This window comes from Myotis yumanensis, unplaced genomic scaffold (genome assembly GCF_028538775.1).
Source record: "Myotis yumanensis isolate MYYU_CA2020_CCGP unplaced genomic scaffold, mMyoYum1.0.hap1 SCAF_2, whole genome shotgun sequence".
NCBI classification, from domain to species: Eukaryota; Metazoa; Chordata; class Mammalia; order Chiroptera; family Vespertilionidae; genus Myotis; species Myotis yumanensis.
The window spans coordinates 137,228,958-137,254,896 of record NW_027223753.1 but is presented as its reverse complement, the minus strand read 5'-3'; the positions used below and the strand labels follow the sequence as shown (position 1 = coordinate 137,254,896).

The following is a 25,939-nucleotide window of genomic DNA, read 5'->3' as shown; positions in this document are numbered from 1 at the left end:
TTCGATATTTGGCACATAGTCAGTACTAAATGAATGAATAAGCGGGACACGTTCTTTCACCCAAGAGCAGTTTTCTTTATTTACCTAAAGGGCCTCTCTCTTTCTCTCTGAGTATTCTGAGCTTGAAGAGTCTTGATGAGGAAGATGACAACAGCAGAAGAGACGAGGAGAAGTCCAACCACGGAGGCGATGGTAATGCCTATCACCAAGGGCTCAGACACAAACTCCTCGCAGTGCTCCCCTCGATACCACCAGTTCTCACCCACCCGGCACCTGTAATGAGAAGTGACCGAGTCTCAAAGTGGAATCACTTTGCTGAAAGTAATAATGGACAGCAAAAGCTTCAGTGGGACCTGGGAAAGGTAAAGAAATAAATACTGGCCACAGGAAGCTTCAGCAAAAAGGTAAATATGCAGGTTCAATGATCGTACGATTTAAGCCCCTCCAAACCCCAAGGCCACAGACCTGTGGAAAAATGTCTTCAAATCCCACAGCAGCAAGGAAATCACTGCTTTTCCATAATACTAATTTCTCTGGATATCAAGGGACTACCTTTCCCCTTAGTTTCCTAGCTAAACATTACACTTTTCCACATAGAAGAATCTGAATTATTTCTACCTATTTCCTCTGTTTGTGGCATTATGCCAACATTTGACCATTTTCACATCCACAAATTGTCCTCTCGTTTATTCTCAGCACTCTCTCCTTTTACACCATGTGATTGTGGTGTGTGGTGGAAGGTTGATTTGCTCTACTTTGTTTTAGGGGAATGGGCAGGAAAGGACAGTCAGGGTACCTGTATCTGCTCATCTGCTGCATTTTCATGGTTCTACCTTTAAAAAACGGATCTCAGGTACTTAAATAAAATATATTTGTCATGACTTCAAAGACTTTAAATATTTATTTTTCTTTTTCTCTGAATACTTGGTAGGACCAAGAGCAGCCCAGAGCCATTCAAAACAGAATCCAAATAGAATAAAACTCCTTTGTTTTCACTTTCAGGTACAGTATTAAGTGTTGCTCTTATGCTGAAACCTAATTTAAGTGCCAATTGCCTTACCATCCCCTCTAAGAACCACAACACAGACCCCAACTACTCCCAGGACTCTCAGTGGGACACTACACAATGTCTTTCTCACAGCTCCCTAAGAGCATAAAATAAAATAACCATTTGAACTATAATTCAGGCATTTTAACTGACTCAGTCTTCACATGAACACTAAATAGTACCAATCTATTGTTTAGATATAACTTCTATAACAAATATTGCTGAGATTATCCTAAAATCATAGGTGTAGACCCTTTTTCTTCAGAGGAAGTATCTACAACCTTGTGAAGTCAAAATTCCTAGCTACGCCATACCTACAAATGGCCCCATGTCCGGGCATAATGTCACACTTCCCATCATTGAAGCAGAAGTCAGGCTGAAGGTCACAGAGACTCTGACAAGGCAGTTCTTCCACACTCAGGTACCCAGGGTAGCATCTGCACTCTGCTTCTCCACTCCAGGGATTGACCAAACACTCGGAAAACTCGTTGCATGCCTGAAACTTGCAAGGGTTGGCTTCATCACCTAAAACATCAAACAAACCAGAAAAAAAATACTAGAAAAGGCAAAACACAGGAGTTGGTGTACATGAAGCTCCTCCACTAAGTCTCATTGTCCAAAGTACCATGGGGACAACCCCTTTCCTGAAGCATTAAACTGCACCATCACCACCAAAACCACAAACAATTTCAGATTCATCCTAAGAATCTTTCCTAAACCCTTCAGAGGGATCATGGCCCAGAAACACCTTAATTTTAGATTTCTATCTTTCAAAACTATGAGAGAATAAATCTCTGTTTTTGTAAGCCATCCTGTTTGTGTTCTTTTGTTACAGCAGCCCTAGGAAACTCATACAGGGGACCACTGATGAGATGCTCATATAACAAGGAAAGCATACAAAAGTGCTGTTAGATGGGCAGTTTCTACAAGGGGCCCATGCAGCAGGGTTCCATTGTATATTTCCTGTCTTCACAGTCTTAGTCTAGTATACATATTGTGACTTTGTACCCAAAAAACAATATAATCCTGGCCTAGCAGTGTGTTTAGAGAAGGGGAAGGATAATATTGCATGGCTTCCTATGTTGATGGAAGTTCAAGAGTTTTTGTGCAAAGAAGTTAGACAAGAGACACGTCAATCTTATCTCTAGCCAATCTTGAGATAAAATAATATTTTAATCTGAAGACTTTTAACTAAAAATATACAGGTAGTAGGGAAATTCTATTTTAAAATTCTAAAATACTGTGATCATTCCATGGGTATATGTGAATGTCTGGTGGAAGGGAAATAGGAAGAGGGGAAAAATAAATGTTGCTTCCTTTTGTCCTAGGCCAAGAAGAGAGACTAAGACTAATATTTTAATCATGTAAATAAAAGACTGTAGCTTTACAGTCTTTTTCCAGTCCTCTGTGTAGGTTAAAGGTAGATGCCCAGAATACATGGCCCTCTGTTTAAGAGCACCTTAATGACTTCAAGGGAAAACAAAGATAGACCTGGAGCTTAATTTGAGATAAGAGACAAGGATCTAAATTATAAAATGAATTATGTCTAGTTTACCAGGGACAGGCTAAGAGAGGAATTGATGGGTCCAGAAAAATAAGAATGAAGAAAACATGGAAACAGTGTAGAAAGACAGCCAGAATAGCATGGTAGCTGGCTTGGTCCAAAAAGTTGGCCAATAAGAAATGACTTTGAAAGGGTTGCTGAGGAAGTTTAGGATATTTATGCCCAACAATATTTTAAACCACCTGTGGTGGTATGATAAAGCCTTCTCTGTCACCCTCATAGCAAAGGAAATATCTGATAGAATCAACTACCTTGTAGAGGTGCCTTGGAAAAGTCAAAAATGGGACTGTGATCTATATTGGGTTTTAATAAAGAACAACCACAAGGATTGGAAATTCAGCAAAAGGAACTCAGAGCTGGAGGTGATTAAGAGATATTTCATCCCTGTTCATTCCTAGAGATATTGGGGGTGGGAGGGACATGGATGCAGGTTTTACACTGCACATGGGAGGGGCTAATGCCAGTTCATTTGAATATTAAAGAAAAAGGTGACTCTATAAACCTGAATGACTCAGCATGCAGCTCACACATGAGTTACATAAAATATTGATGTAAATGCACTTATTTATTGTCCTTCCCTTTTTTTAAAAAGTGGGTTGACTTTTGCAAAAAGTTTTATAAATTATATCTGCTTGCATGCATTTGTATGGCTAGTCAAATGCAAATATATGTTATTTTTTTAATACTTAGACTATCCCCATAAAATACATAGGCCAGGTAATATTATCCCCTTTTTAAATTTTTTTAAGTTTTCAATTAGAGCTGACATACAATATTATATTCGTTTCCTGTGTAAAACATAGTGATTGGACATTTATATAACTTATTAAGTAATCACCCCAAACATTATCCCCATTTAATATATGAGGGACTAAAGCTCAGAGATAATATAGATCATCTAGGGTCACACAAATGATAAATGGCAGAGCAGAGGCAAAAAATCAGGCCTTCCAGCCCTGGCCGGTTTTCTCAGTGGTTAGAACATTGGCCGGCGCACCAAAGGGTCGCAGGTTCAATTCCTGGTCAAGGGCATTTACATCAGTTACAAGTCAATTACAGCCCCAGTTGAGGAGGCAGCCAGTTGATGTGTCTCTCTCACATCAATGTTTTCTCTCCCTCTATTTCTTTCTTTCTCTCTCTCTCTCTCTCTCTCTCTCTCTTTCTCTCTCTCTCTCTCTTCCACTCTCTCTCTAAAGATTAATGGAAAAAATTTTCTCAGGTGAGGATTTAAAAACAAAAGAAAAAATAAAGAAATTAGGCCTTCCAAATTATAATTACTTGCTTTTTCCACTACACCACATGGCAAAGAATGCGCAACTGGCCTTAGAGAACTCAAATAGCAAGAGATTTAAATATTGGAGGATTAGCCAAATCATTTTCCTCACTCTCAATGAATAAGGATTTCAAAGGAAAGAATGTGACTTTCTCAGTTAAAAAATAGAATTCACTTTCAAACCAGTTTGAGAGTACAAGTCACTGGAGAAATACGAACTCAGGTATTCCCCCTGACTCCTACCTAAAACCACTGTCCTCTGGTGGGTGGAAGATGAAAAAGAACAAAGTCTGAGGATTTAACAGTATTCACTGCATCCAAATCTCCCAAATAAAAACAATGGTTCATTTCATTCATTCGCAGTATTTTTTAGTACCTTTTATATGCAAGACACTATGGTTAATAAAACAGATAAAATATCATTCCTTGTGGATAGCTCAACTGAGGATAATGCCCATTAAGCAACTATGTGCATAAATTAGCATTATTACAATAGTTATAAGCTCTATAGCAGGAAAAGAATATGATGTTACAATAAAAACTAACAGGAGAGACCCAATCTAGATTATGGGTGAGTCAGTGAAAGTCTTGAGGAAGAGGCATTTGAACTGAAGCATAAAGGGTGAGAAGTCAGCCAAGTGCGGAAAGAGTTCCAAGCAAAGGAGACAGTATGTGCAAAGGCTTTACAGCAAGAAAAGTTGTTTGAATCTGAGGAACTAAAAACCAGCAAGTTTGACTTGGTAAGCAAAGAAGTTAGTTTCATTGGATGATATCAGGGAAGAAGATAGGGTCCAGGCCTTGTAGCTACTGAACCAGGCAGTCATTGAAGTAAAATAATCTGATTGATGTTTTTAGAAAGAGCACCCTGGCTGCTATCTGAAAAATGGAGAAAGGAAGGAAACAAGAGAGGTAGTGGGGAAACTAGTTCAAATGAAAGGTGACAATGGTGGTAATAGAAACTGAGGTATCAGAATGACTTCCTAGGTTTCTGGCTTAAGTAGCTGAATGGACACAGCTTCCATTTATCAGGATGGTGAACATTTACCATTAACATGAGTGGAATGGATATAGCTGAAATGTGGAGAGATACAGAAAACAAGATCTCACTCTTACACATCTTAAATTTGATATACGTAGAATACATCCAACTTGAGATCAACAAGTACATAGATACTGATTCTGGAGCTCAGAAGACAAGTCTAATCTATATATAAAAATGTGGAGAGAAATTTTATCTCTATTAGACTTATAATAATGGAAATCGATAAAACAACTTGGGACAATTATATAGAAGGAAGGGAGTCCAAATCTACCTGCTTGGCAGATAGAGATGTAACAAAAACAGACCCAGTGGAAAGGTAAAAGAACGAGCCAGATAGAGTAGAAAAGGAAACAGGAGGTAAATAAGTAAAGATAACATATGTGGACCACCCTTTTGAAAAGAGAATGATACTGATGTCCTTGGAAGAGATATACTAATTATCAAGATGGGGAAAATTTGCCTGACATGATACTCTTTTACCTACAAGTGTTGAATTCACCTTGACTCAGTGTGGAAGAAAATACATGAGAATAATTACTGGATTCCACTAAGAAATCAGCAGAGTAATCAATATCATCACCTGATTCCACGTCAAGGGAGTATTTATCAATAGCCAAGTTCATGGTTTGGTAGGCAGTGGTGCAAAAGTCTTCCAGAATCATGTATACAGCATTGTTAACATTAGGAGGGACAGACTTGGAGAACTTCATTCTGCTGTTCACCACAATACTGCCATTTCTGAAGTTCAAGATTTCTAAATTCTGGAACCCTGTGAGATTTGACTGGAGATAGGGAACCAGCTGCAATACATAAAAAATGATCAGTTTATTGACAAGATTTTGCATTTTGCTCAACATGTACAAAAAAAAATTAAACAAGGATGAACCCTTCCCCCTTTCCAAATTGCATGCTATTTACATTATTTAAACTGTTCATCAACAAAGTAACAATTGTGCCGTAACCGGTTTGGCTCAGTGGATAGAGCGTCAGCCTGCGGACTGAAAGGTCCCGGGTTCGATTCCGGTCAAGGGCATGTACCTTGGTTGCGGGCACATCCCCAGTGGCGGGTGTGCAGGAGGCAGCTGACCGATGTTTCTCTCTCATCGATGTTTATAACTCTCTATCCCTCTCCCTTCCTCTCTGTAAAAAATCAATAAAAAAATAAAAAATAAAATATTAAAAAAAACACAAAGTAACAATTGTAACTACCAATCTATACTTCTCAATCCCTTCACCTTTTTCACCTAGTTTCCCACCCCCTTTGCCCCCCAACCCCCAGCAACCATCAGTATGCTCTCTGTATCTATGAGTGTGTTTCTATTCTGTTTGCTCATTGATTTTGTTCTTTAGATTCCACATATAAGTGAAATCATATAGTATTTGTCTTTCTCTGACTTATTTCACTTAGCATAATCCCCTCAAGGTCCACCCATGCTTTTGCAAATGGTATTAGTCATGGAGATGTAAAGTACAACATAGGAAATCTACATACATAAAAGCCTCAGCGACCATTACAACCAGATGACCAGACGACTGGCTGGTAGCTATGATGCACACTGACCACCAGGAGGCAGATGTGCAATGCAGGAGCTTCCCCCTGGTGGTCAGTGTGCTCCCACAGCCAACCTCCCATGACCAGCCATCCTCCCACAGTCCCTCCCCCCGGCCGGCCAGCCTTGATCAGGACTGGGCGAGATGGCCTCAATGGGCCCCGATCGCCCAGCCAGGCCTAGGAAGCCCACCCATGCATGAATTCATGAACTGGAGATTATATATATATATATATATATATATATATATATATATATATATATATATAGCTAATATGCAAAATGTCCCCTCGGGAATTCGACCAGGAGACCAGGAGTTTGATCACTCACTATGACATGAGCTGACAACCAGGGGGCAGTGCAGAACGAAGGGAGGCCCAGGCTGGCAGCTGGAAGGAAGGCCCCAGCCAGCAACCTGAAGGCCCCAATTGGCCCTGATCACTGACCAGGCCCAGGGGCCTTACCCATGCAGGAATTTTGTGCACCGAGCCTATAGTATAGTCAATAATATTGTAATAAATATGTATGGTTCCAGTTGCATACTGAAAATATTAGGGGTATCACTTTGTAAAGTATATAATTATCTAGCCACTATGCTGTACACTTGAAACTAATATAAAATAATATGAATATAAACTGTAAATGAAAAAAATTTAAGGAAAAAGAGTGTCAATTGTGAATTATTTGAGAGTCATGAGATTTTAATAGTACTATTTTGGAACCGCATAGAACTCACAGACAGTTTTAGATACCAGAGAGTTTATTTTCTCTGTTACTAAAGTATCCCAACAGTGAAGGTGTCATAGGTACCCACAAAACATTGGTCTCACAATAAACTGTGAAAAAAAATCTTAAACTTATTTCAGTCCCAGAATTCATGAATACAATATTCAGTATCTAAGCTATTACATCACCCTCATGCCACATTCATATCCACCTGTCTTATTACTTTCCTAACACTCTAGGCCAGGGGTGGGCAAACTTTTTGACTCGAGGGCCACAATGGGTTCTTAAACTGGACCGGAGGGCCGGAACAGAAGCATGGATGGAGTGTTTGTGTGAACGAATATAAATTCAAAGTAAACATCATTACATAAAAGGGTATGGTCTTTTTTTTTTTTTTTTTTTTTAGTTTTATTCATTTCAAAAGGGCCGGATCTGGCCCGCGGGCCGTAGTTTGCCCACGGCTGCTCTAGGCCATAACATTATTTGTAGTTGATTAAAAAAAAAAAAAATGAGTGTCTATAGCAGACCACACTCTCCTTGGCTCAGATCTTATGTGTTGAGGAGAAAGGGATGGGTTCATACATGACTACTCACTAATGCCCATAGTTCACTTTTTATGCTTACCAATTCTAAGAATCTTTGCTCCAGGGCTTTATATTCCAAAGAGTTTTTATTAAACAGATCTTCTGAAAACATCATGTTAGTCACTCGAAGGCTGAAGAAAACCAGCAATGCTCCTGTGGTCTGGGTATGATTTGAGTCACCTCTTTTTGTGGGGTGAGCCACAATAGCCATCTCTGTAGAGTGAACATTTGTAGAGATTTCCACATAACTACCAACCCTGCCATTTTCTTCTGGGATTAGCTCAGGCTGATAGTAATCTGTGCCTATCCGGTCCAGTTCTAATGAAATATCCTGTACACCCATAATTACTTCATCCTCCAGCAGGGTGGGGCTTGTGGTTGGAGGCAATTCGGTAGACTGTGTCATGGAAGCTTTCAACCAGAGCTTGTCAATACTCTCCGGTGTACTTGCCAATGTGTCTCCAGACAATTTTCCTAGGGAAGAAGTTTTTTCCCAGACTACATCTGATTCTGGCAATATGGTCCACAAAGATTGCATATCTGGCTTCAGTGTTGAAATCTTGCTATCAAACTGTTTACGATTGGATTGCTCTGTAGTTTGTTCCATATCCTCCTTTAGAAATGGTTCTACTTGATCTGGTTTATCAGTAGAATTGAAGATTGCTGTAGATGTCAGTAGAGGAGGTGCATGGGTAACTGAGTAATAATCAATGTCAGAAACCTCTGAGAGAATTAGAGGTGCAGATTGAGTTGTGGTCTCTGCAGAGAAGGGCACAGTAGTTCCCTTAAGGGGCTCTTCCTCTGAAAAGTGTGTGGATCTATCAAAATGCCCATATTTTGAGTGCTCAGTACTTCGGTCTGTGGAATCTATTTTGTCACCTACAACTAGTTTCTCATCTACACTCTCAATTGGCAAAAGTGAATCCTCATCTTCCAGCCATGATTTGGTCAGTGGTTCAATGCTTTTCTCTAATGAAGTGTCACTCCATGGCCAAGTAATCCCACTCATCTTTTCCCCAGACCCTGAACCTAAGCCATTCTCAAATATGAACTCTTTTTCCATGGATGTGTCTGGGATCAAAGTGCTCACTTCTAATTGGCCGTTAACTTTGGAGGCCGAAGGGTCCAAGCCAGAAGGTGTAGATACTTCCTGAGCAAGGGGATCTAATGTGACAGAAGAGACCAGAAATGGTGAGGATGTCAAAGACACTGCATAATCTTCCTTAGATGGTATTGTTTCTTCTGGTACAGAATGAGTTAATGTACTTGAGGGCAAAGGATCACCTGAAAAAGAATCTTCTGACCCTTCGACTTTGGTTAATCCTAAAAATAAAGTTTTCCATTAATTAATCTACAGTGTTACTAAAATATATTCCCAGTCCTCCTAATAAAACCAGCTTCCTGTTTCTTTCCATTAGATTAGTAAGGACAGTTGCTGACTTTTACTAGTACTTTGCTAGGTCCAGCAAACAACAGGACAATATGATAATATTTTTGTGGTGTGGTACAATCACTCATGAATATACCTTTCTTGAGAACAACAAGATATAGGCTATTGAAATAATTCATCTTTAAACACTTGATTTTTTTTTTTTACTCCATGAAAATAAAAAATTGCTGATAACCATGTTGACAATAAACACTGAATCTAGTGAAAACTTAGGGAGAGAATTCCCTAGGAAATTGTGTTTATCTTTAAATTTCTATTTCCTTGTTATGTTTATTGTCCATCATCTTTCAGGTTCACTTAATGTTCAAAATCCTGGACTCATTGTTTACAACTTTGTTATCTTCCTCTTTCTCAAGTATACTCCATGCGTGAGTCACATTGATTTCTCCTTTCCTTCACAACATCTAAATCATCTACTTGATTTTCATTCCTTAATCTCTGCTATAACTTCCTTAGTTCAGGTTCTCCCTCCCAAATGAAGCCTAATGCAAGCTAAAAATCTCTATACCTGGCCCCTACAATTAATCCTATTAAAAGCTACTGGGATAATCTTCTTTGATGCTCTTTGTTTACCACTCCAATATTTAAATAAGTAAAGTCATTTTCTAATAGTAATTTAATTATATATTTTAATGGGACTTTCAAAATATCTATTAATTGATCCCTACCCCAGCCTACCAAGTTCATTCCCAGTCCAAACAATTAAACCTGATTGTTCCCTTTCTCACACAATTTTCCCAAGACATTTCCTCCTAACCTACTTTTCTATTAACCCCAGTCTCTTCCTCTCCTCAAAACCCTTGTCATTTACACAATAAAGAAATATGAACAGGAAGTAGAATTTCTTACCCTCTTCTGATAAGTAAGATCCAGAAATCCTTTCCTCAGAAGCCACAGGCAAGCCAGTCTGCAGCACTGCTGGGGTGACAGAATGAAGAGTCAAGCTGCTAACCTCTAAAACCTCTGGAGAAGAATGGAGGCCCACCTTCGAGGGAAAGTCTAGTTTGGGTGTAGACACTAAATCACCCAAAGGTCTTTCCAACCAGAGTTCCCTGCCAGTGGCTGAGGGAGAATCAGAGCTGAAATCAAGTAGTGAAATACTGCTGGTGGTGGAGTCATCAGCTGAGGGCCATGCAGCTTGAAGGGTATTATCCTAAGGGGGAGAAAAAGGCTAAATCATATCATAGATAAAAAGAAACACATAAAAATGATTTTAAATACCACCTATCTATCTAAATTCCCAGGTTTTCTAGGGGTAAGAAGGCAATGTAATATTGGGAGGAGGGGAGACAAACAGATCTGTAATCAAATCCCAATTCACCACTTACTAGTTGCAAAATCTAGAGAAAATCCATGTATCTCTTGAATCTCACCTGGAAAGTAGGGGTAGATAACATATTTAAAAGATTCCAAAAAAAGTGATTTTGTGGAAGGAAATACTATTTTTATTGCTTTAAATAATTCCTTTTCCCCTATCTCAGCTTAAATACTTTAAATTCATAGACATTACAACTATCTGTAATTTGTTGACAAAGACCTAACACATTTCCTGCAGCAGAAAAGAACAATTACCAATGTGATTCATCATTCTGAGGTATTTAATTAATTAAGGTCTTTGTTTTGATGAGAAATGCCACCACATCAAAATGAGATCTGGTTACTTCAAATAAATTGTAACATCTGTGAAATGGGATCACATTTACAAAATACAATTTTTCTCTTCCCAGTGATTTTTTACTAATGTGATACTAATCTTATATTCAAATTTAGCTCCAGGAATAGAAAAGTAGACAGAAACACAATCCCTATTTAATCCTATGAAGATTAGTCTATGTAAAAAAAGTTTACCAGTGATGCTGACAGGCAAAATGGCCATGACACTTGGTGGGAGTTTCTATGTTTTTGTCTGTGCTGGGTTATGAATAACAAAAAAACAAGAAGTGCCATATGCATAGAATTCACAAAATATTTACTGGGTGAAAAGTGAAAAATAGAAAAGAACAATCATTCTCTACTCTAAATAGCATTAAAATCACACAGAAATTTTTTTATGTTTTTATTGATTTTTAGAGAGAGAGGAAGGGAGAGGGATAGAGAGAAACATGGATGAGAGAGCTGCCTCCTACACACATCCTACTGGGGATCGATCTCACAACCCCAGGCATGTGCCCTGACTGGGACCTCTTGGTTCTTGGGTCAACTCTCAATCACTGAGCCACACTGGCTGGGCACATGGAAACTTTTTAAAACTCCCAATGCCCAGGCCCCACATTCCAGACATTCTAACTTAATGGGACTTGATAACTTTAAAAACTCCCAAGTAGAGAATATAGCCTGATCATGTTCTGGTCATACTATTCCAGCCTGGGTCTCTAAAATACTTATTTAATTGTTCAATTGTTACATTTCTCATTAACTGAAACCTCTAAGAAATGTCCCACTCATATAAACCTTCCTGAAGACTAGAATGCATGGTATAGCTATGAACAAAATGAAGTCCAGAAAACTAAGAATAAGAAACTGTCTATAACACCTTCCTCCTCATCCAAGAGATCTCTACCAGTGGTAATGAATTTTCACTGGCATACACTCACGAGCCTCAGGAGCTTTTTAAACGAAAGCACACAATTTTAAGGTGACTAACTACAGTTCAATCTATGGCCATTAAATAAAACAGAACCTACTGGTCTATGGAGAGATTCAACCGAATGTCATGACCTAACTAGTCCTTTATATTTTGCCTACATTCTCTCCTCTTTTCTTTCCATCCAGGGTCTGTGTGAGGAATCTTTAGACAGCATACTCTCCCAATCACAAGGAAAGGAACATAGTCAAGAAATCACTGGGCATGTCCTAATTTAAGCCTTCTTCCAGTGACAAATGAACTGGAGAGATAACAACAGTAGATCATTGGGTATATATAGAGACACCCTCAGTTTCATCTACAATTCCTAAACTGAAAGCACTCTGTCAAGTAAACTAATTTTCTTTTGTGGAAAGACACCATCACTTCCTACCTTGTCCATGCTCCTTTAATTGGATCCTACTTTAAGTGTGTCACCATGCTAGTTATTCTTTATTTGCCACCACCCTAGATCCTCCTCTTCTCTGCTCTCTGCACTGGGAGGCTGACCCTGACCCTAACTCTAACCTTAACCCTAACCCTAAACCCTAAACCCTGACCCTGACCCTAACCTAACCCTGACCCTGACCCTAACCCTAACCTTAACGCTAACCCTGACCCTAACCCTGACTCTGACCCTAACCCTAACCCTAACCCAGATTCTACTAGTATTCCGGTGAATGGGCACATGCCGGGTTGCATGCTTGATCTCCAGTAGGGAGCATGCAGGAGGCAGATGACCAATGATTCTCTCTCAATATTGATGTTTCTCTCTCTCTCCCTCTGCCTTCCTCTCTGAAATCAATAAAAATATATATTTTTTAAAATTTTAATAAGTAAATAAGCAATTGGGCTGTTTACCACTGCATGCAGGCCCTTTGTAAAAAAGAAAATAAATAGAAAATAAAAACAGATCAATTACTAGTAAAGAGTTTAAATTTAACAAAAACCCTCCCAACAAAGAAAAGCCCAGAACCAGAGGTTTCACCAGTGAACTCTGCCAAATAGTTAAAGAAGAATTAATGTCAATCCTTCTTAAACTCTCCCCAAAAAAATTGAACAGGAGACGATACTCCCAAACTCATTTTACAAAGCCAGTATTATCCTGATAAGAAAACCATACAAAGACACTACAAGAAAACTACAAGCCAATATACATAGAACAACAAAAATGTGTTTATCATACTAGTATATACTATACATTATAATAAAAATAAATGCGATATACCACATTAGTAGAATGAAGAATAAAAAATCATGTGATCATCTCAATATATGCAGAAAAAACATTTGACAAAATGAAAAATCCTTTCATGATAAGAAAAATTCTCAACAAACTTGTCAAATTGTATGTACAAACTTATAGTTACAAGATAAGTTCTGGGTATCCAATGTACAACATGGTGACTACAGTTATGTGTTATATACTTGAAAATTGCCTAGAGAGTACATCTTAAATGTTCACACACCCCAAAAAAGAAAGTAATTATGTGATGGAGGGGTTAACTAACCCTATTGTGGTAAGTATTTCACAATAAACATCAAATCTTCACACTGTACACCTTAAATTTGTACAATATCATGTATTGATTATATCTCAATAAAGTTGGGCAGGGAGAGAGGATGAACCAGATGAAGAGAATAAGAATTCAATTTCTGATAAATAAAAAGACAACAAATTGAAGTCCACAATGTAGAAGAAAACTAAATAAGTAGCAACACCAGCTTTTCTCTTGCCAGAGGCCAGGGCACTTTATAAGGCCATCCTTTGGTTTATAAACACCTTATGTTGGAAAAGGAGCCTGAGCATGTGCATATGCATGAACATAAAGTACCAAGTTTTCGACTAGGAGGACTCTTAAGAATCATGTAGTCCATCCTTACCTGTTAAAGATAAGGAACTGAGCTTCATAAGAGTGAAATGCCTATGGCAGTAGTTCTAAACCTTCCTAGTGCCGCGACCCTTTAATACAGTTCCTCATGTTGTGGTGACCCCCAACCATAAAATTATTTTCGTTGCTACTTCATAACTGTAATTTTGCTACTGTTATGAATCGTAATGTAAGTATCTGATATGCAGGATGTATTTTCATTGTTACAAATTGAACATAATTAAAGCATAGTGATTAATCACAAAAACAATATGTAATTATATATGTGTTTTCCGATGGTCTTAGGCGACCCCTGTGAAAGGGTCGTTCGACCCCCAAAGGGGTCGCAACCGACAGGTTGAGAACCACTGGCCTATGGTCACAAAACATAGAGAAAAGATCAGAACTAGATTGTAAATTTCTAGAGGTCTCATTCCCAGTGCTTTGCCCACTATATTTGACTATTCACTGAGAGATATACAAGTGTATATACCCAGAGGGTGAAAGGATTCCCAGAGGAGGAACTAGAACCAACTGACTGGGCAGTTCACTCTCATTCAAGTTGGCACATGCGCACAGGTGTATAAGACCCAGGTGAACACGGGGTGGGGAGAGACCATTTTAAATATTTAATTGTCTTCTATGTTGAACATGGAGGCTGTTTGTATAAAAGAAAAGTTTTTCCTTCCCCATTTCTTCTTCTAGTATCTAAAGCCATATAGGCATTCAGGCAAAAGTAAAAAGGCCATTGGCTCAATACCAAGTTCTGTTCCTCAAAAAAGTAGTGATGATGATGAGAGTCATACCATACCAGGGAATTCACTTTTTCTCCTCCTAATTATCTAAAGTCACATCTAGAGATGTGTTGAGCCACTCATGCTTTCAGCTGAGTTAGGTATATTTAGATCCGTGCATATTCTAAATCTGCATTTTCAAAATTCTGAGTAAGATATCTTACACCCTTTAACCTGTACTTAAGAAATTGAGTTTTATCAAACAGAGCCTATGACTTGACACACGTTAGGAGAGCAGCTGAATTATCAATGAAAAAGAAATCCTCAAGCAATACATAGATTTCTATAAATGAAATGGTTTTTCATCTCATAAAAATTAAAAGTAAAACAATACACAACATCTTTAATAAAAGCTGTCACAAGTAAGAAACATAAAATGTGGAAGTAAACAACTCAACTTTTTAAATAAAGAAGGATGGACATCTATTCCAAATACATACCCTTTCCCCCCAAAAAAACATGGCATGGCAATGAATCTCTCTCATACATTTTGAAAGGTGAACACATACATGCCAGGAATAGCACTTCATTTATTTTTATATGGATAAATGCCCCCATAGTAACACATTCAACTCGTGAATTCTTCTTTTAGTTCAATGTAGCATATTAACAAGTTTAATATTATATTGGCCAGTTTCACTTCTGCTGATGCCAATTGAAAAGCCTGCTACTGCTATGGAAAGCATACTGTGCAGTGATTTTCCAATTCAGACTGCCAAACGCATCAAATTAAATATCCCAGCACTCTTACCTTTAAAATAATTTCTAAAAATCAAATTTGGTAAAATAAATAAGTAAATAAATAAAATTTAAAATCTCATTAACAGTTTGCCAAAGAGAAATCCAGAAAAAAGAAGCAATAACCAGATACTTCTAATTAATCTTTTTTTTTCATGTTTTATTATCATCTATTAACACTTTTTCCTCAAATTGTTAATGACTACCCTACAGTTATCACTGTTAAAAAAAACTAAGGGGTTGGTGTAAATGCAAATTGAATCACACACCAGGTAACACAAATAAGCCCCAGTAGTCAGTGCTGCATCATTAAAGGGGCAGCCCTTCCAGCCAAGCTCTAGCCACTTTCTGCCACAAGGAAATATGAAATTAATGATACCAGATATTCCTTGCCTTTAAAAGAAGTTAGAAATCTGCATTTCTATGCAAAAATCTCCTGGTTTTTTAAATTTTGGATGTGTGTTGTTGTTGTTTTTATTTGGCCCCAAAGTACATGCCTGTATCTGAATTCAGCATCTGGTCTCTGGTTTGCAACCCCTGGCTTAAACAGAAGTTCCTGTCTTTATACTATCCTATATAATAAAACCCTAATATGCAAATCGACTGAACGGTGGAACAACCAGTCGCTATGATGCACACTGACCACCAGGGGGCAGACGCTCAATGCAGGAGCTGCCCCCTGGTGGTCAGTGCACTCCCACAGGGGGAGTGCTGCTCAGCCAGAAGCCAGGCTCACAGCTGGCAAGCAAAGTGGCAGTGATGGGAGCCTCTCCCACCTCTGCAGCAGCACTAAAGAGCAGCGAGCAGGCAGGCAGTAAGGAGCGAGGGGTCCCAGACGGCAAGAGGGATCCCAGACTGCGAGACGGATGTCCACCGAGGGGTCCCAGGCTACGAGAGGGTGCAGGCTGGGCTGAGAACCCCCCACCCCCGTACATGAATTTCATGCACCAGGCCTCTAGTCTAAAATACCACCGCAGATCTCCTGTGTTTAGAGAAGCCCTGAGATGGATGTGATTAGCAGAAAGGAAGACTAGTGTACCATGTTCACAGTGACTCACCACTCCCCGCCAGTGCACCCTGGAGGGACTTCTAGGATAGCGTCACTTTATTTGTGTAGAAGTCTCTCTACTACCGCCAGACTGGAAACTTCTTGTAGGCAAGGCCACACCTTATTCATCTCAGTTTTCTCAGCACTTGGCACGTTAAAAGCACAAAATAAATAAATTTGAAAGAATGAACAAATGAATAAATAAGCACCAAGTGAATGTAATATCTGATGCCAATCCCTGTGGAAGGGAGTCTCCCTCCTGCGTCTAAGTGATAATAGAAGGTCCTGTGCTCGCCCTAGCTGGTGTGCTCAGTGATTAGAGAGTCAGCCTGTGCACCAAAGGGTCTTGGTTCAATTCTGGGTCAAGGGCATGTACCTGGGTTGCAAGTCTGATCTGGCCCCAGTCAACCAATCAATGTATCTCTCTCACATCTGTTTCCTTTCTCTCTCTCTTCCTCTCTCTCTCCTCCTTCTCCCTTCCCTTCCACTATAAAAATCAGTGAAAAAAATATATATATACCCATGGATGAGGATCAACCAAAAAAGAAAAGATCATGTGCTCCTTTTAGACAGGTGAGTGTCTAGTGTGGTTGTGATTGGGCTGTTGTCATTGTTTTCACTGCACCTGAGGAAGCCACTGTCTTTTCTCCTGGATGCCTCCCTATAAAGTGGCAAGTGGCGGCTTGGAGGGGGTAGAGGCGTGCCCAGGGGAGTTGGGTGGTAAGAACAAAAAGGAAAGTCCATTATATGCTGTTTCTGTACAAATCCTGCTGTTTTTTGTTGTTGTTTTTTAAGGATATATTTTATTGATTTTTCACAGAGAGGATGGGAGAGGGATAGAGAGTTAGGAGCATCGATGAGAGAGAAACATCAATCAGCTGCCTCCTGCACACCCTCTACTGGGGATGTGCCCACAACCAAGGCACATGCCCCCAACCGGAATCGAACCTGGGACCCTTCATTCCGCAGGCCGACGCTCTATCCACTGAGCCAAACTGGCTAGGGCGAATCCTGCTGTTTTTAGCCCAAGTTAAAAGGAGGCCTGATTTAGAGTCTCTGTCACTTATCAGCTAGCCAATGTTTTTAATTTTCCTTCTCTCATTTTCATACACATATTGCTCTTTACGTTGTGGAGTCTAAACTATTTCTTCAATACAACCCTTAGAACAAAAATCTATCTATACTCTGTACCCATGTACATCACTTTATAGTCTTGACTATAAAAACTAGTCCCGTGTATCTTTTAGAGAGCAACTCAGTGGACACTGAGAGCTTAATTATATCCAAACAAGTATGAACCATAAATAAGTTTTCTTCCCTGTGTGGCGTTTGGCAGTGCCGAAGGTGTGGATTTCATTTAAGCGCTGCAGAAAGTTTACATTTTCTAACCCAATACTTGGGACCCAAGAGCTGACAACTAAGAATAATGTCCCAGGGATGAGGTAAGAGAATATTTGGAAATTCGTGATGCCAAAGTAAGCAGGGGAGTTTGCAAAGAAGAGAAGAAGCTTGAGGGCCTGGTTCTAGGCATATAATGTAGAAACACACTTACCAGAACAGATGGTGGGGTTGCCGGAAGACTTGCACTTTGGGGGTTCCAAACCGGGTCTTCAGTGGGGGGAAGAAAAACTCCTCTCACTAAAGGAAAACAATATTCAGGAACATTTTTAATTGAGACACTATTGTACTTGAGGTTTAGGGACAACTAAATACCAAGTTTTTCCTTTTTACAGTTTAGATTTCGGCAGAACAGATAAGGGAGACTTGCTTAGAAAATGCTTGCAACTTTATTCAGATATTTTACTTACATTAGCACCATCTGTCTGAATTAAGAGACTCTAGCATAAAATAAATGTTCTTCCCATTATGACATGTAGGACACTCCTATATTATTTCTTTTTTTTTCTGAAGCAGTTTTTACTCTTTTTAAGATTCCTATGAAGCAGTTGTTGTTAAAATTGATTTTTTTTCCATTTTGATAAGAAAGTTGAACTGAAACTCCAACTCATTTGATTGATGCTAACAAAAGAGAAAATTATGCAAAACGATTTCCTTTCTGGCAGAAAGTACCTTTGAAAAATGGACTAGGAGACCAGAGAGTTTATCACTATACCAATATTAAAGAGAGTAGATTGTATAATTTAATTCAACAAAAATTTACTGAACCCTTACTAGTTACTACAGACTTTGATGAAGTGAAGGCTATAAATATTAATAAGGCTAAGTTTCTCCTGTGGAAGTATTTCATATGTCAGAGATAAATTCACGAGGGACACACACACACACACACACACACACACACACACACTATCCTATATAATAAAAGCCTAATATGTAAATTGTCCCCTTAGGCAGTCCTTTCTACCAGGAGACCAGGAGTTCAACCACTCACTATGACATGCGCTGACCACCAAGGGGCGACGCAGAACATGGCGGGCGTCAGTTATGCAGCACTGGCAGCGGGCAGCATGGAAGCGCTGCGTGCCCCAATAGGCCCTGATGAAAGCGGGACCACAGTGGGATGGTGGAACAGGTGGAGCAGGACAAGACAGATGTGAGCAGGGCCTAATTGCCCCACCAATCACCTTATAGACAGCGACCAGCAGCAGCACTGAGGAGCTGGGCGGGGGCCCTGGCCCCAAGCACCCCACAGGCAGGATGGTGGAGCAGGTGAGGGAGCAACGCCAGGCCAAGGTGGGGTTCCAGGTGGGGCTGTGGGGCTGCGAGGCTGGGAACATGAGCTGGGGCCTGATCTCCGCAGGTCACCCCAAGGGATCCCATCCATGCACGAATTCGTGCACTGGGTCTCTAGTGAGTGTGTGTGTGTGTGTGTGTGTGTGTGTGTGTGTGTGTGTGTATATACATATATATATATATATAAACACACACAAAATATAAATTAATTTTCCCGAAATGGGAGAGGGAATCAAGAAACTAAAAAGAAGGGTTTGCCAGGAAGGTTAGCTAGTGTATAAATCAAAAACAAAAGCAGAATCTCTCATTATTCACCTGCTCTTACTGGCCTGACATAGAGGAATTAATCAGAAGCCAAAAATCCTATTTGGTTTAAGTATTTTCCAAAACCCTTTTTCAGTTTGTATACAGTTATCTTATCTTTGTCTACACACAAGCTCTAGAAAATCAAGATGAACATATCTTATGAGATTATGACCAAGTTACCTAGAAAGCTATGCCATTCAGAACTCTGAAGTTTTCATGACAATAGAAATAGATTTTAGAGACAAAATTCTGAGTAATTGAAATGTACATCTATAGTGGCTGCACCAGTCTGCATCCCACCAGCAAGAAAACAGTATGGAGTTTCCTCAAAAAATTATAAATGGAACCCCCATTTGACCCAGTAATCCACACTGCTATGAATATATCCCAAGAAATCAGAAACACCAATCAGAAAAGACATATGCACCCCTATGTTCATAGCAGCACAATTTACAATAGCTAAGATTTGGAAACAGCCTAAGTGCCCATGAGCAGATGAGTGGATTAGAAAACAGTGGTACATCTACACAATGGAATACTATGCTGCTGCAAAACAGAAGGAATTCTTACCATTTGCAACAGCATGGATGGAACTGGAGAGCATTATGCTAAGTGAAATAAGCCAGTCAATGAAAGAAAAATACCACATGATCGCACTCATTTGTAGAATATAATGAAGAACATAAACTGATGAACAAAAACAGATCCAAAGACAAAGAAGCACTGATCAGATGCTCAAACCCCAGAGGGAAGACAGGGGAGAGTGGATGTAAGGGGGAGAGATCAACTAAAGGACTTGTATGCATGCATGTAAGCCTAACCAATGGACACTGACACCAAGGGGGTGAGGGCATGAGCAGGGGGGTGGGAGGGGAGTTGGGAGGGCAATGGGGGGATAAGGACACATATGTAATACCTTAATCAATAAAGGGGAAAAAACTATCAAAAGAGGGGGGAAAAAGAAGGAACTTTTACCATTTGCAACAGCATGGATGGAATTGGAGAGCATTATGCTAAGCGAAATAAGCCAGTCAGAGAAAGATAAATATCACATGATCTCACTCATATGTGGGATACAATGATCAACATAAACTGAACAAAAATAGATCCAGAGACAAACAGCAAGGGAAGAGGGGGTTTGGGATCAACCAAAAGACTTGTATGCATACATATTAGCATAACCGATGGACACAGACACTGGGGCAGTGGTGGCATGCCCTCGGGGGTGGGAGTGGCCAGGGGGGTGGTCAATGGGGGGGGTGGGGAAGGAGACATATGTAACACTTTAAACAATAAAAAAGATAAAATGTTCAGCTATTTTATTTGTCCCCATTGAAGAACGTAACTTCTCAGCCCTAGCTGGTTTAGCTCAGTGGATAGACCATCAACCTGCAGACCAAAGGGTCCTGGGTTCGATTCCTGTCAAGGGAACATACCTTGGTTCCAGGCTCCTCCTCCACCTGGGCCCTGGTCGGGTCTCATGCAGGAGGCAACCAATCGATGTGTTTCTCTCACATCAATATTTCTCTCTGTCTTCCCTCTCCCACTCACTCTAAAAAATCAATGGGAAAATATCCTCAAGTGAGGATTAAAAAAAAGAAGAAGAACAAGGATGTAGCTTCTCAGAATGTATTTAAGAATAAAATGTATTCTTAAATATTTTTTTAAAAAGTCCTATGTAACCCAAATAAAGTCGAGGCTACTCTGTCTCAGCACACTGGTTCATTAAAGAGACATCAGTTCAGCAGCCTATTTTTTCAATTATTTTATTGAAACAGAATTCAAAGTTTTAGCTTAGTCCCTCAAAAAATATCTTTTGTTTTTTGTGTTGTTTTTTTTCTTATTGATTTGGGAGGGAGGGAGGGAGAGAGAGAGAGAGAGAGAGAGAGAGAGAGAAAAAGAGAGAAACATTGATCAATTTTTCCACTTATTTATGCATTGATGCTAACAATGGAGAAAATTATGCAAAACTATTTTCTTTATAGCAGAAAGTATCTTTGAAAAAATGGGTTGCTTCTTTAATGTACCCTAATCAGGATCAAATCCGGAACCTTGGCATATGGGAACAATGCTCTAAACAACTGAACTATCCAGCCAGAGCAAAAAATATCTTATTTAGGAAGTAAGGAATTATATTATACAGAGTAAAATTTTGTTAAAAGTTTTTCTCTCTTTTCTTTTTCTCCCTTGTGTCTGCTTTTATTTGTCTACACACACACACACACACACACACACACACACACACACACGAGGCCTAGGTGGTAGCTGCCTAAAAATATAGAGGCTTCTTTTCCCCTCAGGTTATGTAGCAGTTGGAGAGGCTGTAAACATGCATCATTATTAGTATTGCCTCCCACTTGTGGATTTTCCTCCTTAGCAGCTGGTACTTCTCCTATGGGGGTCACCTCAGTAAAATATACTCTGGACATTTTAAAAGTTCAACTACCAAGTGAAGAAACTGTGGAGAAGTAAACGGAAGTAGCAAGTTAACAGGGCACCACGTCCCTGATGCATTAAGCTCTGGACTCAGCAAGCTCTGCCCCAGGTTGACTAGGTCACTCCTGACTAGGACACTCAAACTTAGAGTAGTCCACCCTAGCCAGTTTCTCAGTGGTTAGAGCACCAGCCCACAAACTGAAGGGTGACAGGTTCAATACCAGTCATACCTCAGCTGCAGGCTCGATCCCTGGCCCAGGCAGGGCATGTGCGGGAGGCAACCAATCGATGTGTCTCTCTCACATAGATGTTACTCTCTCTGTCTCTCCCCCTTCCTTCCACTCTCTCTACAAATCAATGGGGGAAAAATATCTTCGAGGGAGGATTAAATAAAGAAAGAAACAAACAAACAAACTCAGAGTAGTCAGCCCCTCCTGGCTGACCCCAGATCCACCTGTTGACTTTGGGTCATCACTGGACCTATACAGCTGCCTGAACTTAGTGTGGGATTCTCTGGGATCCTGCCCAGCACCCAGTCTCAGTTCTTCTTTCCCAAGGTCTTCCAGCAGCTTCCCTGAGCTGCTCCTTCTCTTCTGCTCTCTGGCTTTTAAGCCTTCACAGCCGACCTGCCTCTGGAGAGTTGATGTCTTGGTTGCCGGAGCAGCACTACAGCCTATTTCAATTCATACTTCCAGGTACTTCTTGACTTTTTCTTATAGTTTGCTTCCATAGTTCTAAACTATTTCTAAATATCATGCTGTTCTCCACAAAGAGTGGCCTTCCATCTACAGATATTCCAGAGAGCCCTTGATTAATCCATCCCAAGTAGTACATGGCTAACTTTCCAATCAGCTTAGGATGGTTCCTATCTCATTCAGTCTAGAGCAGTGGTTCTCAACCTTGGCTGCACATTAGAATCACCTGGGAATCTTTTTAAAATCCTGATTTCTGGGCCTCAGGGATGATTCTAATGTGCAGCCAAGGTTGAGAACCACTGGTCTAGAGAATGCTCAGAACCATGTATATTTAGGGAAATTCATTTCACCAGAGCATACTAGAAAAGGAACTAAAACTATAGAGGACTTCATGATTGTTATTAAACTCACCGTTGATGAGCTGAAGGGAGCCAGGATCTGGATTCAAAGAGGAGTTGCCCAGCAAAAAATTGTGATGCAGTGTCTCAGCAATATAATCTCTGAAGTTACTAATTGTATAAACAGCAGTGGGCTTATCATCCAATTCCACAAGACCATGGTTTTCCACCTTGTTGGAGTGAAGGCTGATTAGGTCCCAGGTGGTATTGCTGATGGCCTCTCCGTTGAAAGTAACTGCATAGTATACATCTGTGCCACTATGGATGAAAAGAGAGAACAGATGAGGAACTGCTAAGGAAGCACAAAAGAAGGACTATGAACCCAGGAGAACAAGCATTAGACCTAGAGGGAGAGTCTCAGAAAGCATGGTTTCCATCACCGTTCAGTAGGAGCAAAATGATTCCCAAATCAGAGCATAAAAATAAATTAAGTCCTTCCTCTTAACTTACTTATATATTCTTATATGTTGCTTGATTATAGCCTTTGTTGTTTTGTATAAAGATTTTGTTTACAGTGACTGCCTTTCAGTCTCTTCTTGAGTTTCTATCCACAATGCTCAGCTTGGTACCTGGGAAAGAGGGGTACCCAGTGCCTACTAAATGAACAGAAATCTATACTCATCCTATATAATAAAAGGCTAATATGCAAATTGACCAAACAGTGGAATGACTGGTCGCTATGATGCACACTGACCACCAGGGGGCAGATGCTCAATGCAGGAGCTGCCCCCTGGTGGTCAGGGGGAGCACTGCTCAGCCAGAAGCCGGGCTCACGGCTAGCGAGCAAAGTGGTGGTGGCGGGAGCCTCTCCTTCTGCTGCAGGCTGGCAATAAGGAGCGAGGGGTCCCGAACTGCAAGAGGACTCAGGCTGGGCTGAGGGACCCCTCCAGTGCACAAATCTCATGCACCGGGCCTCTAGTCTGAATATAAAAAGAGAACTGCATCCTAATCAAGGTATTAACATATCTAAAGAAAAAGTATCAACATAATGACAATGGTCTCATGAAGTCAAGTAAAAAGGGAATTAGTCAATTAACTTGTGTTACTATTGAGTAGAATTCTTCTCACCAGCGTATTGTGGCTTCCTCAGAAGACAGATCCCTAGGCTGCAGACAGCTACAATAGGCTGGCATGGCTTGATGATACTGGCCACTAAAATCACCAACTTCCTTTTCCGGATTTCAAGCTTGCAAAGGAAACTTTTGATTATAACTGCCTACATATGTTCCTATAGAAAAAGAATGCATGAGCCAGCCAATGCAATAATTGGTCAGTTGGCAGATATATTTCTCATTTTAAATACATCAGCTGGCATCCTAGAGAATGCAGGGTGTTTTGTGGTTTGGTAAGCATGAATTGGTCTTAAGAGACCTCTCCTTCGGAGCCCTGGCGGTGCAGGACCTGTCCTCGGCCTGCTTGCTGCAGATCACATCCTGGACTACAGGGGATACCATGAAAGTGACATCCTTCCCTGCCATTCAAGCAGCCAGGCCTCTTTGAACTTCTCACTCTGAGTAACTTCAGTGAGGTTTCCTCCCAATAAGCTGCCACCTCCAATGGGGTGGTTTGGGCACTTTAGCATGGTGACTGAGCACTTTGACACCTGATGCTCTAAGTGGTGAGACATCTGCTTGTCATCTAGCATCCCTCAACCGCTTAATTTTCCCCATGTCAGAATATGTTGATTCAAGGGTAATTCCTGATCTTTTTCGTAAAGAAATAACTTCAGTAAAATATATTAAAATAACCAAAGGATGGCTCCAAGGTGGAATAAAACAGTAAGAGGGACACCTACTGGTCAGAACTCACTACACCATATGTGTCCCAAGCATCTAGCACAATGCCTGGCTCATCGTAATTCAATAAATATATTTGAAAGTAATGAAAAAAACAAATGGTCAATTGTATTCACTAATATAAGCAAATAAATGACAGTATGTGGTACTCCTGACTTAATCCAAAGGATTTTCAGTCTCTAAATAGGAGTAATTTTTTACCCTAAAGAGCATATGTATTATCTTCACACAAGTGTGTTGTGAGTAATCATCTAGGGGCATTGCTCACAGCCAGCGCACTGCGCTGTGAGAATGTGCACACTCTCCCAAGCTCGGTGGATGGACCACGCCCACATCTCCAGGAAGATGAGCTTCTCTTTGGGGTCTTTGCACAACATATTAACGTGTTATCATGGCTCTAGGATAGGAAAAAGTGACAAGGGGAAAATGGAGAAGACAGTAAAGGCTGAACCAGTTAGCACTTGAGTTGGTTTCTGGGCTATAAGAAAATCAGAGAAGGAGAGGCAAGCCTTTACTAGGAGCCTATGATATGCCTTGCATGACTTATAAATATCATATGGAGAAGATCAAGAGAAATATTCCTGCATCAAGAAATCTATGCAAGTCAGGCAGTCTAGGTTAGATTACTAGCCTAACTTTTTATTGGCAAAATTTGTTTCCCAAATGTTTCCCTTGAACATCTAAAAAGAACATTTCTATTATAATCTACCAGATCTAGTGAGGATAAATTCATTAAAGAAGATAAAATCCTCAGAGAGATGCTACAATTTATTACCATGTTTTTATCCTGGAAAGAGAACTCAAAGAAATGCTTGAGATATGAGGAAACCATCTATTCTCAGAGCCAGGAACTTTCCTGTGACCCAGAACAGACTGAGTTCCGGCGTGGCAAAGGGAGCACAGAGATTTCTCATGATGAGGGACAGATTGAAAGAGCCAAAAGCCGTATCTGCCTGAAGAAGGCTCTGCTGGCTCTCTGCGCTAACACCTCCAAGGAACCAACCACCATCATCCTGCATCTTCCAACCTAGACTGAATCAGCTGCTTCCAAGAGGAAAGTTTCTCTGTCTGACAGCTATTTCCAGAGATTTGAATCATGTGGAGGTGAAATTTTCCCTTTCTCATTCTCTCACCTCAAATGCCCTTGTTGGCTGTTTGACATGTGCAGATTTTAAATAGAAAAAATAATGCAATCACATCTCATTAAGGTCACCAAAATAAAGACTTTTCAGAGACACTTAGATATCCTTTCTTTTATAAAACTTCTATTGGGAAGAAGATGCACACTTATGAAGTCTGGAGC

General features: G+C 40.1%; 1 protein-coding gene across 1 annotated transcript in view; it reads right to left on the bottom strand.

Moving 5' to 3' along the window:
* Positions 1–25,939, bottom strand: part of IMPG2 (interphotoreceptor matrix proteoglycan 2) — a 74,218-nt gene that overhangs the window by 4,731 nt on the left and 43,548 nt on the right. Inside the window, exons 10-16 of the mRNA XM_070403511.1 lie at positions 22,854–23,098; positions 17,864–17,949; positions 10,087–10,390; positions 7,828–9,110; positions 5,508–5,727; positions 1,363–1,573; positions 86–273 (exon numbers count right to left, since the gene is read on the bottom strand). Coding sequence (XP_070259612.1) covers positions 86–273; positions 1,363–1,573; positions 5,508–5,727; positions 7,828–9,110; positions 10,087–10,390; positions 17,864–17,949; positions 22,854–23,098 — 2,537 coding nt within the window. The remainder of the gene's footprint in view (positions 1–85; positions 274–1,362; positions 1,574–5,507; positions 5,728–7,827; positions 9,111–10,086; positions 10,391–17,863; positions 17,950–22,853; positions 23,099–25,939) is intronic.